General features: G+C 36.4%; 1 protein-coding gene across 5 annotated transcripts in view; it reads right to left on the reverse strand.

Moving 5' to 3' along the window:
- Rp1 (RP1 axonemal microtubule associated) overlaps nt 1-15,306 on the reverse strand; it is a 316,770-nt gene that overhangs the window by 77,929 nt on the left and 223,535 nt on the right. For 4 of the 5 annotated variants that reach the window (XR_007109811.1, XM_047561225.1, XM_047561198.1 and 1 more), the window contains 2 exons: nt 15,249-15,293; nt 1,572-1,735 (listed from right to left, as the gene is read on the reverse strand). Coding sequence is in view for 4 of the 5 variants with exons in the window: in XM_047561225.1 (XP_047417181.1) it covers nt 1,572-1,735; nt 15,249-15,293 (209 nt within the window). In the remaining variant the exon portion in view is untranslated. The remainder of the gene's footprint in view (nt 1-1,571; nt 1,736-15,248; nt 15,294-15,306) is intronic. The other variant, XM_047561216.1, reaches the window with a different exon arrangement.

Genomic DNA, 15,306 nt, shown 5'->3' on the forward strand with positions numbered 1-15,306 from the left:
CAAATGTTGGCAAGGATGTGGGGGAAAAGGTACTAAAAATTGGTGCAACTACTCTGGAAAGTCGTATGGAGATTCCTCAGAAAACCTGGAATGGAACCACCATTTGACCCAGTTAGCCCACTCCTTGGTTTATACCCCAAGGACTTAAAATCAGAATACTATAGTGATGCAGCCACATCAATGTTTATAGGAGCTCAATTCACAATAGTTAAACTATGGAACCAATCTAGGTGCTCTTCAACAAATGAATGGATAAAGAAAATGTGGTATATATACACAATGGAATATTACTCAGCCTTAAAGAAGAATGAAATTATGGCATTTGCAGGTAAATGGATGGAGCTGGAGACTATCATGCTAAGTGAAATAAGCCAATCACAAAGAACCAAAGGCAGAATGTTTTCTCTGATATGCAGATGTTAATTCATATTAAGGGGGAGTGCTAGGAAAGAACAGGAGTACTTTGGATTAGAAAGACGGGAGGGAAGGGAGGAGAGAGAATATGGGGGTGAGAAGGACAATGAAATGAGACACTATTACCTTATGTGTATATATGATTACATGAGCGATATAATTCTACATCATGTCCAACCAGAAGAATGAAAAGTCATACTCCATTCATGTATGATGTGTCAAAAATGCATTCTACTGTCATGTATAACTAATTAGAACAAAAAAATCCATTATGCTAAGTCAGTCAGACAGAAAAGTCCCCATGTTTTATGAATCCATTTATATGAAATGCCCCGAACAGGCAAACTTACAGAAACAGAGAGTAGAGTTTCCTAAGACTGGGGGATGGGGAGTTAGAGTCACTGCCAATGAGCTCTCTTTTGGGGTGAAGTGTGGTGGTTGTTGCAAAAATCTGTGAATGTGGTGAACTTCATGAATTGTACACTTAAATGGGTGAATGTTATGGTGTGTAAATTGTATCTCAACAAAGCTCTTTTAACAAAAAGATAAGAGCTGAGATAATTTCCACAGAGGCAGAGTCAGGTAACATAACTTTCAGGGGAGCTGAGAAATGTTAACTAGAAGATATTAAATGCTACATATGGCAGGAATAAACCATAATTTGGTGTGTAATAGTGATTAATAACAACAAAGATTTATCATTTTTCCCTATGTCCTGGTAGGCAAGATACTCTATAAAGCAGACTCTTTTAAAAAGTAATTTGTAAAAATGAATCAAGAGTAATCCCAGTTCTCATTTCTTCATATTTCTTGTGTAAAATATGTAAGGATTCTAACAAGAACTTGGATGGATATTCGCAAACAAAAATACTCAGCTTGCTGGTCGGATTAGTAGTAAATTTTTCCACATTAAACTCTCTAAAGTGTGTATATTTTTTTGCTTTTTTATGCGAATAAAAATGGGGAAGAAACTGAAATCTTGTATTCTTATGATGACTACTGTTTCCCAACTCTCTCAGGATAGAAGTTTTCCATATAGCAAAAAAATATATAATGCTCATGCAAGACCAACATAATGAAGTCATTCTCGAGTCCATTTTAGGGAATGTATACCATTATATATCTTAGCAAACAAGTTATAGCCTTGTTAGTCTTACCTTGAACATATCTGCACTGTTGGAGCTAAACAGCTGGTGTTTCCCAGATCCCAAAATAATAGGACCTGAACATCTTGTTTCTCCATAGACATAAAGGGATACTGTTGCTGTGGTGCCAGCATTTTCAAGTTCCCCAGTGACAACAGTTACCTTCCAGTCTCCATCTGCAAAGGAAAAAAGAAAGCAATATGAAGTTCTGAAGGAAAACTCTCTTAATATTAGGGAAATGTAGAAATCTAGTTAGGCTCCTTAGTTATGAAATAAATAGTTTGTAAAATCAAGAAGTACTAAAATAGTTGTTTATAAGAACCTCTGCTTTGGAAGTTAGCATATGCAATAGTTTTGGAAATATAGCATCTTAGTTGCAAAACAAATAGTTGTGGGCTCTCAAGAACAACAGAGAGGGGCAAAACAGCTGAGTTGGAGGCAGTTAGCATTCTGGCTGAAAGATCTAGGAGTTTGTTGAGGTACCACTGTTGAATCTTTGGGTGGGGATGGAGTAGAATCGATGTATTAAAAGAAAGATAAACATCTGCACTGGTTGCCCGACTGGTAGAGGCCATTGTCTATACCAGCAAAGAACTCTGTCAGGCTGGTATTAGTAGCACAGTTTGGTGATCCTAGAAGAACAGTGGTAAGGATGTAGAAGACCTTAAAATAAGCAAAAAAGAGCGAAGGTTTTTTTTGTTTTGTTTTGTTTAGTTTTTCCCATGAAAAATTGCTGGAGTACCCTGAAAGTTGGAATGAACCAATGAGCAAGAGGGAAATTCTGTACAACATAAATAGGGTCTAGCAAAAAAGCTGAGCTTGTGGGGAGGAGGATGGAGGGAAAACGAATTGGGAATAAAAACTATGCATCACGTAAGCAGCATAGATAATTGAGCTTCCTGCCACAGTGAAGCGGCAGGAGCACAGAAAGGTTGAGACAAGCTGAGCATGACAGAAAACATCTTTTTAAAAGATCTATGTATTGTTCTGTGATTGCTTTAGTTGGAAAGACAAATTGAGATTGCATTCATTTTAGCCTTTTGAGTATTTCTTTGGGAAACTAGCATCAAGCCCGCAGCAGGAAACCCCTTCGGCACTGGGTTCACACCATACAGTCAAGCATAACAAGGATACAGTTGTGCCTGCCAGAACTCTATGTAGGACATGCATCTCTGCACATTGCAGGCTACCCCTGGAGTGCAGGAGCAATTTGAAGACAACTTTATTGTTATTTTCAAAAGCTCCATAAATACATGCTGCCTTGTGTGTGATTTTCAAATTTACAAAATGTAGTTAAAACCCACCACCATTCTGGACACGCAAGTTCTCAGTAACTCCTCCACTAAGATGTTCATTTTTTCTTTTAATACATCAATTCTACTCCATTTCCCTGCCCGTATATCCATAGACATTCTCTGAAGACTTCTAACCAATTTGCTAAAACTTGCATCAAGTCAATCTTACATAATACTACATTTAACAATAAAGATGAAATTTAAGCCTCAGTACCAAAATACCAAAGGAATAGTAGAGCCCGAAGGGATGAGCTCTGCGACCTCTACTCTGTTGCCACTTTGCATTGAGGAACTTGGACTCAGGGAAAACAGAAATCGTGCATGCTTCAAACTATGATCCCACTGAGAACCCTGTAATGATCCTAATTCTCACCAAAAACCTCACACCTGTGCTTTGATGCATAATGTAAGAAGTTAAAGAAACTCTTTCCTTTTGTATGTCTTATTTCCTACTTCATTTTTGTCTCCTTACCCTGCCATCTGAGCCTGCCCCGGGATTTTGATCTTCTGCTGTTGAGGCTAAACCAATAGCTTTGAGTTTATGTGTAGGCTTGAGTTCTTGTTCTAAAACAAAGACAAATAGCAAGAAGCCACCGGTTCACATAATATTTTTGTGTTCCTCCTTTTTGGAAGTAGCATGTCACCATGACATAAGCTTCAATGGTGGAATAGCTAATGAAATATTTTCTGCAGTTATTTTTGCTAATTTTCAAGTTTCCCTGAGCATATTTTTTCTTTTCTGGCACTAGGAAAAAAAAAGTCTGTTCCATAATTTCTACAATATACTTTTTAAAATCTGATCACTTAACCTCTCTAAGAATGTCACACTATCTGAAATATAAAATGGGAACATTTGTAGAAAACAACAGAGAAACATTCTGAGTTTATATTTAAGTTAGAAGTTTCACTGTCCTGTGAAACAGTTTATTTATAATAGGGCTAAAAATATGTTTGCAGTCTTTGTTTTGCTTATATATGTGTCAAATCACAAGTATTTTTTATAATTTTCTAAAATTTTCTTCACCAAAAATAAAAATGAGTTCAGATATTTTGCCTATACAATCATTTCTTTTTTTCTTTCCTTGTAGGTGCTATTTTATCCCAAATATGCATGTCAAAAAATACTGTCATCTGTTTATCTCTTAAGAAAACAACATCTATTAAAGCTCTCAAAGAATGGAAGAATGGAAATTCCATGTAACTGAAATCTTAATATTTATCGTATATTTACTAGTGTTCTCAAAGGTTTAAAAAATAGTTTATTGGTTATGCAATGAGCCATTACTGACAATTTACTTTAGACTGCCCCACTTCATTCCCTTTTCATTGGCTCTCAAATTTAACCTGATACCATGGCTTCCATTTGAAGAAATCCTGCTGTAAAAAGGGGATTTTTTTTTTTTATAATACATCCTAGGAAACTTATTTTCCTTCTGTGTTAAAAATACTCTAAAAGTAGTCTAAGTATATTCTATGATCTTCAAATATCCCACAATAAATTTAGATTTCTTCTCGATAATGAAATAAAGTTGAATAGGAACTTCCATTTACACAGTGAAAAGTACATGCTCTGTCATTTTCATTATCATGTAGCTGAGTGCAATCAATCAGTTCAGGTGTATTTGAACTAGAAAATCCTAAACTTCAGTATAGTCTGCCATGTCAACCATTGGAATTCAATTAATATTTGCAGAACAGCTGACTTATAGATATTAAATGTCCATATTGTGCACAAGCATTGTGTTGAACATTCAAGAGACTTTAAATGCATATCACAATCAAATCAGACTTAACACAGTTTATAGAGCATACCTGAAACCAAGTTTGCTAATGATTCAATAGCAAGATACAGAGCAAACACTCTTCCTTTGGAGGTATCATAGACCAGGGATTGGCAAACTTTGGCCCTTGGATCAAATCTTGCCTTCTACCTGTTTTTGTAATTAAAGTTTCACTGGAACAAAACCAGGATCATTTGTTTACATGTTATCTATGGGTCTTCTCCCACCACAAAAAGAAAATTGATTCTTTTTAGTTATATGTGACATTAAGATTCACTTTGACATAATTATAAGAGAATGGAATATAATTTGCTGTAATTCAGTCTCAAGTACTTCCCTTTTCCCTTCCTTTTTCCTCCCTCTCTTCCATTCCCCTCTACTTTACTGATCCTTCTGCTACTTACTTAGTTTTTTTTTTTTAATTGGTGCCTTGTGAATATACATAATGGTGAAATTCATTCTGGTATATTCCCATATGTACATAGGAAAGAGTATAACTAATAAAGAACCAATAGAAAAATAAAATAAAATTGGAAAAAAAAAGAAAGAAAAAACAAAGAGATGAGAAATTGCAACAAAGATCAAGTGGCCCACAAGGCCTAAAATGTATATTATCTGGCTCTTTATCATAAAAGTTTGTTGATTTCTCCCCTGGACCACCAATATACCTCAGAATTGTCCTCTCTAGCCTGCATTTGAACCAGTGCTTCATAACATAAAAGCACTTAATCCTACTGAGCTGAACACTTGAAAAGGGTTAAAATGGCAAATTTTATGTTTTGTATATTTCATCACAATCAAAAATAGTCACATCAAGGGGAAAAAATAAATAACTATAATAAGAGAAACACATGACAAACAACAAAAAAGGGCTGGTTCAAATTTACGTTGTAAGGTTTAAGCATTGGACACAGAGCTATTAAATGTCACTGATTTCCCAGCTCACGTAACAGTCTCCAGTCATGTCCCATCAATACATAAATACCAGGTTAATTTACAGTAGGCAACATAGATGGATCAGATATACTCTGCAGTGGAAGAAAAAAATAAGTCCTCATGATATCTGCCAACCCATTTTCTCTTTTGCAAAGTGATCATTTTAGTGTCTGTTAAGAAGTGGGGTTTATTTCCCCTCTTGCTGAGTTCAGGCTGCCCTTGGTCAATACAATGCAGCAGAAGTCACATTCTTGGAGGCTAATCTGCCTGGGTCTGGAATGAATGAATACTTGAATGAATACTTTCCCTGGACCCTGGTCAAGCTGTGAAAAACTAAGGCATGTGGAGAGATGCCCATGTAAGTTTGTAACTTCAGTTCATCTTCCAGTCTCATTGACTGGCAGCATGGGCAATCCATCTCCGAAGTCCAGTCACATTCTCAAATGTCTGCAACTGCAGCACTAGCCAACTAAGATCACAGGAACTTATAAACTTTCCAAGAACAAATCACCTAGGAGCCACAGCAACCCACTGAAAGATGACAGATAATAGCAAAGCATTGTTTTAAGCTACTAAGTTTTGGGGTGATTTCTCATACAGAAATAGATAACTGGAACAGTTGTTGAGAGCATCTCACATATAAGTTCTCTCCATTCTCTTTTTACTTATAATTACCATTAATGCTTTTATCAGCAGGTCTGGTTATTAGCACATAAGCAAAGGGATTTGACTGAAGCACTATTTCATGTGTCCAAAGTCAAGGATAAAATTAGGTCGCAGGCCTGTCATTAACCATTTCCTTCACAGTGTTTTTTTTTTTTTTCTTTTTTATTATTAATTGGAAGTTCATTTTGATTGGAAGTTATTTTGGTAAATAAAATCACTATACCTAGTGAAGTTCCTTAGCCCTTCTTTAGATTTTAACATGTTATCTTTACCCTATTCTATGCATTCTGCTACAGGGGTTGCATGTGTTTGACTTTACAGCCCAGAAAATTAACCCTGTTGTTGAATTTAGAAACATCTGCATCCAGACATATTTTCAGTTACTTGGCAACTACCCATGGAATACTCTGAGAAACACAGAGAGGATACATGTAAATTAAGCTCTTACCATGTAATTGCTAGTATGGAATACTGAGGGGGGGAAAGCTCCTCGCAGCTGCCTGCCCTAAGTCACTGCAACACATAGTAAAAACTGTAGGCTGGCCATGCTTTGCCTGATGGCTTCTTGGACAGAAAATATGGCTCCATAATGCTTTCCCTAACAAAGCAGCACCCAGGAAGTTGCAGGGAACATGAGAAAAACCAGTAGGCCTCTGCAGATTGCAACCTCTGACTCCCCGATTACAATCAGGGGTGGATCACCACAGACTAACGATATCAGTGTGTATACAACGTCTGTTCAGGCTTATTGATGGAGAGGTTGAGTGTTGTGGTGAGGGAAAGGTGGAGAACTGTGGGCAACTTGTGAGGGGAGCCCTAAAGTTAACTAGATCCACCCCCACAAGGCCCTCCAAGGTTTCTCCAGACTCTAGGTAGTGAATCAACCACACTCTGCTCAGTGAAAGAGGTCAGGATAATAAAACTTTCTGCAACATTAGATGGACATTACTTAGAAACATTACCACTACTTACAGATAAACATGCCTAGCAAAAGTTTTCTTCTAGCTCCTCTCGTATACTGATGCCCACTTCCCAAATACACACCACAAAGCACCCTCTGGCCTCACTGGAGCCTCCCTCTCACACCATGAACTACCTTGTCACATCTTCCAGCCATTCTGAAGGATCTTTCTACCTTTAGGATTTTGCCAAAATCCCTCCGCTGTGATACCCTCTTTCCTCCCTTCCCATCTAGTGAACTCCTTATGTTTGCAGGCTCAGCCTGAAGGTCACCTCCTCTAGGCAGCTTTTTCAAACATCCCCTCTTCTGTAACCAGAACAAACCACTCTCTGCTTTGTAACTCTTTTGGATCCTTGTGCACTTCAATCTTTAGCTGTGCAAATACTGTCTGCACAGATCAGGACCCTCCCACCCCTCTACCCGCCCAGATTGCAGGCCCCTCCAAGGACAAGTTCTTTTATTAGTGTGTCTGTGTCATACAATAAGCACATAGCAAGTGAATAAATGATTTATAAAACATTGTGGAATCTGTTAAGGAGTATTTTGAAAAGCAAAAACTGCTTGCTTAAGGAAGGATATTCAAGGTATCATTAAGACTGTTTCAGCACAATGCATAACTATTTCTTAATTAACAAAGAACAAGTCCTTCAGAGGATGTGTTGTGTGTCATGACAAAGCACAGACATCTGTCTCATGATTGGTCTTATTATTAGCACAAAGATAATGGAAACAATATTGGCCTTGTATCACCCCCATTTTGAAGGGCATGTAAATATATTTCAATGAGATTTAGCAAAATACTGCAAACAAGACAGGTTATTACTTTATTCTAATTTTCAATAATGTTATCTCTTAATAAATCTATGTATCTAAACTCACAAGTCCTTCAAAATACAACCTTATAAGAGGATCATGAGATTTTTTTGGATTTTTAAGTACTTTACAAATATTTTTATTTTTTCAAAAGACAAATATCATTAATCCTATTATACATGTAAAGCAATAGAGAAGTTATGGGCTGACTACCACAGGAGCTGGGATGAACTTGACACAGAATTAGAAAGAGTTATGCTTCCTAGAATAAAATGGTTTAAAACAATGCTCAATTTTCTCTACTCTAAATTCAGAAAATAACCATAAAACATTATCAGAAAGGAATCTATTACATATTTTAGTTCAGTATTAGTTTAGGGTGAATCTCTTGTCATTCCTGTGATTCGGTTTATTAGTTATTATTGTTTAATGGGGTAAATGATATCCCTTCTTTATAGGGCTGAAGGAAAAGACTAAAAAAAGTGGTAGAGAGAGACAATGGGTGGGATGTATGCCTCTTCCAGTCCAAATGCATGCTTGGAAGGCCTGTAGCAGCTGGGTGAGGTTGGTGGTACATTCCTGTGACCCCAGCAACTGCGAAGGCTAAGACAGGAGGATCACAAGTTTGAGGCCAGCCTCAGAAACTTAGTGAGACACTGTCTCAAAATTTAAAAAAAAAAAAAAAAATTAAAGGTATGGGGAATGTACCTCAGTGGTAGAGCACACCAGGTTCATTCCTCAGTACTGCAAAAAAATTTTAAGTTTTAAAAAGATTACTTAGAGGGACTTCATCCAGAGAGCCAGAGTGCTCAAAATTGGGATATACTGAAAAACAAAGTTTAAAAACTAACATTAATTGGGCACCTAAGACCTAGAAGACACTTTTCAAGGTGCTTTGTGGATATTATTTTATCTAATCTTCACAGCGACCCTAAGAGACAGTTTTTAGTATTGCCTATGTTCCATAGGAAAGAAATTGAAGCACAGGAAAATCCAGCATATTCCCCAACCTATGTAGGAAGTAGGTGGTGCAGTCCAGATTCAGAATCTGCACTGTTAGTAGGATATCCAGTGGCCTCCCTGCAGGTTGGAGCCTACTACTGAGGAAGGATGACTTGGCTACAGTGTGGTTTACCACTTACACCCTGCTTGTGTCTAGTTCCCTCAGCTCCATTTCAAATCTTGATCCTTGTGATGGAAAATAGCATGGTTGTTAAATACCAAATTTCTACCAAGTGCCCCAGGGTCCCAGTGACCATTTTCAATGCAGAGCCAGGTTCTCAGCAATAGCAGTTCTACCTTGTCCTTACCCCAAATTCCCTTGATATTTGCTGTCCATCTCCTTTTCCTTTTTTCATCATCCACTTTTCCTTGGTTCATATGGAAATCCTGATTTGCCTTTCTTTGGATATATGCTAACAATTCTTAAATACTTTGTGCTCCATCCTACTAAGCTATCAACTTTCAGAACCACATTACAGTGTTCTGGTCACTAGGGTAACTACTCATGATCCTCCACATACTTATAATCCAACTCTTGACCTATGTATTCAGGACTACTTGCACTACTCAGTTCTACTACTAGAGTTATCCATTGCTGCATAATAAAACATCCTAAAACTCAGTGACTTAAAACAACAATCTCTTTTGCCAATGAATCTTCAGTTCGAATTAGGCTTGGTCACAAAGGCTCATCTCTGCTCCACAGTGTCAACTAGGGCAATGTGGGAACAAGAAGATCTGCTTCCAAGGTGGTTCTTATGTTACTGGCATATTGGTGCTGGCTGCTGAGCAAAAGCTCACCCAGGGCTCAGTACAATGACCTTTGTGTATTCCAACCTCTCCAAGTGATCTGTGCTTCTTCAGCATATGGTGACTGGGTTCCCAAGACCAACATCTGCAGAGAGCAAGGCAGGCAGATGTGGGATCATATTTAATGACACAAAAGTGAATAGCAAAAATGACAATAGGATCATTTCTGCTATGCACTAGTAGACAAGACAGACTCAAAGATCTGCCCTGGTTGATTCTGTCTTTTGATATGGGATTGGCAAGTTTCTGAAAGAGCACAGGGGACAGAACATGATGTTGCTGTAACAGACATTTTTAGAAAATAAGATCTGCTATGTCTACCTTCTGAGACTTGCCCCACCTTTACACTCCTCAGCACACTTTACCCAGAGAACTATCTCTCTAGGTCAGTGCTTATCAATTGAGGGTGATTTTGTCTTTTGGGGACATTTGGTAATGTCTGAAAACATTGTTTTTTTTGTCCACCACTGGGTGTGTATGAAATTGTCATTTAATGGGTAGAAGCTAGGTCTGCTGCTAACCATCCTGTGATGTTTGTGAGATTTTTAACAGTTCCCCCACAACAGAGCTATTTGGCTAAAATGCCAATGGTCCCAAAGTGAGAAATTTTGCTTTTATTCATTCTGATTGAATAATTATATTTCACTCGAAAACATACCATGTTCTTGGTGAGTTATCTGTAAATGCAAATTTGTTGAGGAATGGGTTGCTTGTGGCAGTATTTCTCTATGGCTGTGTATGTTCTAAAGATGCTGAGAATCTAGTATCACTGTTTCAATGTCAGTCTATTCATTCCATTGCTATGTTGAATTGTAGGTATTCTGTCTGAGACAGGGAAAGGTATGAACCAATGTTTACAGTCAATGTAGCAGAAATGAAAATTCAAATACTAGCTATTAAATGTCAGGAGAAAATAAAACAAAAGACACAATGAGGCTGAGACAGCACCACATCATCCTACTGGTTGCTCAGTGAACTCTTCCTGGCCTACGCAGGTCAAAGGGTTAGACACCAAATAGGAGACATAGCAAACATCTGCCCTCTGCTGGGGAGAGTTCCTCTGGGTTCCCTTTTTCCTCTTTTGAGCCCAAACTCTTTCACACTTTGGCTTCTCTTTTCCCACTTAGCTGCATGGAATTTGCTAACCCAGTTCTAGGTTCTGCACTTGGGGATGGATAGGACAGTCTAGAAATGGTTGCTCTGGTGCCTTAACTTCACACATCTGAGACGCTGACCTCTCAGGACCTCCCAGGCTCTCACTCACCCATAGAATATCTTTATTGGCAAGAAATGCAACTGACCCAACAGGCAGAAGACTCAAATGCAGGAGGTAGGGCAACCTGATCATTATCCTGATCACTACAGACAAGTGTGCCCTAAATGATTCAGAGCAGGGGCAATTCAAAGCATCTATATTTTATTTCAAATGCATAATGGTGGTTTAGGATATTTTATGTTCTTAATTTTATTTGATTGATACTACTCATTAAATTTAATTTTCTTTCCTTGAGCAGACACTGTTTGGGTAGTGAGGCTAGTCGAGCATGGTTGGGCAAATAGAATTGAGAGGAGAAAATATTTTAATAATCTTTACCACAGATAATCTACCAAACTGCTAATAATCATGCTATAAAGAATTACCACTGCCTGAAAATAAATGGGTAAATGCTCCAAAAATTTTAAATTCCCTCAAGTCAGAAATCCTTGAACATAGGTAGGGAGTAGTTTAGTACTATGGTTAAGGGCTGAATTCCAATACAATTCTTTCACTTACAAACTGCTAAACTTTGGGCAGAAGTTTAGATTTCTGAGCCAGTTTTCTGCCATAGCATTTTTAAAGCCCCTCCCCATAACACAACTAGATTTTGGAGAAATTAACAAGAAATGTCAAAGTTCCATTTTGAAGAAGGTTAAGAGATCCCCCACTGCCAAATAACAACTATGAAAAGGACTATGAGCATAAACTGAGTCATTAGTATTCAGCAAACAAGAAGGCTGAATGTTGTGACTATAATGATGCCAAGGCTGCAGGTCAGAACAGGAGAGCCTGGCCCACACAAGAGTGGGAACTGGACCTGAATTCATGAAATAAGCCACAAGGGATGATAACCTAAGCCAAAGATTGGCCTCCAAGTAAACTGCAACAAAGGAAGCTTATCAAAAACCCAATCTGTCTCCGTAAATGTTCTGAAATTGGAAAAAAAAAAAAAAAGATTACTATGGAAAACAACAATAACAATTACAACCTCCCCTGACAATTAAAAACATCCTTTACCTAAAATCAGCAAACTACAGTAACACAGCCACATCAATGTTTATAGCAGCTCACAGTTCACACTAACTAGATTGTGGTATCAATCTAGATGCCCTTCAACAGATGAATGGATAAAGAAACTGTGGTATATATACACAATGGAATACTATTCAGTCGTAAAGAAGAATAATATTATGGCATTTGCAAATAAATGGATGAAACTGGAGAATATCATGCTAAGTGAAATAAGCCAAGCCCAAAAAACCAAAGGCTGAATGTATTCCCTGATAAGTGGAGGATGATATATAATGGGGGTGGGGGTGGGGAATGAGAGAATAATGGGGGAACTTTAGGATATGTAGAAGGAAATGAGAGGGAGGAGAGTATGAAAAATGGTAGAATGAGACAGACATCATTACCCTATGTACATGTATGATTACACGAATGGTATGAATCTACATTGTGTACAACCATAGAAATGAATTATGTACCCCATTTGTATACAATGAATCAAAATGCAGTCTGTTAAAAATTAAAAGCTAAATAAAAAATAATAATACTAATAATAAAAATCCTTTCACTTGGGTCTGGAACAAGGCTGAAAGCTAAAGAACTAAAAATCTAGCTTAATAAACTAGAAAAAATAACACAACAAAATAAGTCCAAAGACATGGAAGATACATGCTCACACTTTTATATTGCTAATGACTGGAAGCAGTTAAAAGCAGTTACTATAAAGAAAAAAACAGTCCAGATTCTGAAGACAAACTACAAAACTACTTGCATTCAAATTCTAAGTCTGCCATATGACACCTGTGTAACTTTAGGCAAAAAAAAAAAAAAAAAAAAAAAAAAGAGAATTTGAACCCCCAAAAAACACCTCCCAGGTCCTTTAATGATACTACATACCTCATAGGTGTGTGAAGATCAAATAAAATTGATTTAGCATAAACACTTAAGTTACACAGATCTAGCTAAAACATTTAGAGTATGTAGTAATTCCTAGATATATTCAGTATTAATGTTACCATTACTGCTTATATTTCACATTGTACCAGGGACCTCTGTAGAAGATTAAATCAAGAAAAGATGTCATTTTTAATAGATGAGATGACTGTCTTTACAGATCATTCAAAAAGTATTATGAGAAAATTTATTAGAATTAGTTTATTATAAGAATATAAATTTATCAGAATTAATGGGAGAGTTCAGCAGAGTAGCAAGATGTAATTGCAAAATGCAGAAGGCATTGCTAACATGAAATTCAATTCAGTGATGCATATTAAAATACCTACTCATGGTGGCGCATGCCTTTAATCCCAGTGGCTGGGGACTGAGGCAGGAGGATTGCAAGTTCAAAACCAGCCTCAGGAACTTAGCAAGGCCCTAAGAAACTTAGCACCACCCTGTCTCTAAATAATTTTTTTAAAAATGACTGGGGTGTGGTTCAGTGGTTAAGCACCCCTGGGTTCAATCCCTGGTACCAAAAAAAAAATAATAATAATTAAGCAGTAACTCCAGTTAGTTCTACTATGAAGAATGATTTTACCTATATGAATTATAAATATTCAGGGTTATGAGTCTGATTCAATGAACTATGATACATAATTGTATTTAGTGTTTATTACCTCAACATGAGGTTTCCATGAGTTCAGTTGATTCTTTCTTTGTTCCCTCCACTCTTAAATTGAAATAGCATTTTAGTCTTTGTCCCTACCCCAACTGCCTAGAAAGGCATGAATGACATAAACATGCTTCATATACTTTCAAAATCTACAACTCATGCTTGCTTTCAACACTCTAAACCACCATGTAACCCTGCTCCAACAGATTGCTGCACTTAACCTCCCCAGGTTCTTTCCACACCATAAATTAGCTCATTCCCATAACTGTGAGACTACTAATGTATTTCAAGAATCACATCCCAAGAAGTATTAGAGAAAATATTCTTCAGAGTTTAAAAATGAAATAAGAGATCCATTCACAGACAATGATAGTGTCTCATGAACCAAGGCCTGCGAGTCCACTTTTGCATTACAAGAAATGGACATTTTAATGAGGTCAAAAAATAAACAAAGCAACAAAAATAATTACAAGAAAATAGGTAAGAATGTTTTATTTTAATCAAAATTATACTTGATGAAGTAGATCTAACCAACTCCTAGGTAAACACCTCTCCTGTAAAATTCAACTTCATTATGATCAGCATCACAGACATGGATTACGTAGCTTACATTACTGATGAAGGACTTTGGACATTTCCAGTCTCATTTATAATCTTTAATTTAAGATTATTAGTCTTTGTTACTCACATATACCCACCAAGTTCTAGAAGTAATGGATAATTATTTCTACTTAGAATACCATGCAATTTTAAGCCTTTTTTTCAAAGGTTTATTATAAAATACAGACCTTTAAAGTTCCCTTAAAATTACTGAGAGATTCTGGAACACTAGTAAACTTATTCCTATACTAACAGCCATATATATGTATAAACCTTTCCTTATAAAATAAAGAACAAAGTAAAATGGAAGCTGAAATACATTTTCTAATATAAGTAAATGTAAATGTTAGTTTTAAGCTAGTTGTCACAGTGAACATCAGCTATCCTAATCAATAAAAAGACTTTAAGAATATAATAATACTAGTACTGAATCCTGCATAATTTCAAATTACTGAACAAAGTATACATATTTTTAAAATCAAAGGTTTATTAATCTGGTATGCATAATAGTAATCTGTATTCATCCATCTCATTCAGATCAACTTCAAAATGTAAACATATTAATAACACAATTGCAGGTCAATTTGAAGATGATATAATAGAAAAGGCTAATCACAAAAGACTTTAAAAAGAAAACTTAGTAACCAATAGGCAAACCAATAAAAAGTACAATTAATAGAAATTAATCATTTAGAAAATGATTATTTTCCTTATATATTTAAATTATTGAAGGGATACATAGAGAAAAAAAGCATTTGGAGATAAAGTTGCTCATGTTAGTTTTTTTATATAAATCAAACTATGATCTAATGCTTATTCCTGCATTCATTTAAAGTATTTTTTAATCGATAGTTTAAATTCAATAAGAATATGACATAAAAATATGCAAGGCAGGTAATCTGGAAACAGAAATAGATTAAAAGATGAAAAGTGACAACAACATTTACCATTTGCTTCCTCTTGTATTTTAGGTTGATGATTTATTTGCATTTCTGCAAAAATAAA

The sequence above is a fragment of the Sciurus carolinensis genome, chromosome 1 (genome assembly GCF_902686445.1).
Source record: "Sciurus carolinensis chromosome 1, mSciCar1.2, whole genome shotgun sequence".
In the NCBI taxonomy this organism is placed as follows: domain Eukaryota; kingdom Metazoa; phylum Chordata; class Mammalia; order Rodentia; family Sciuridae; genus Sciurus; species Sciurus carolinensis.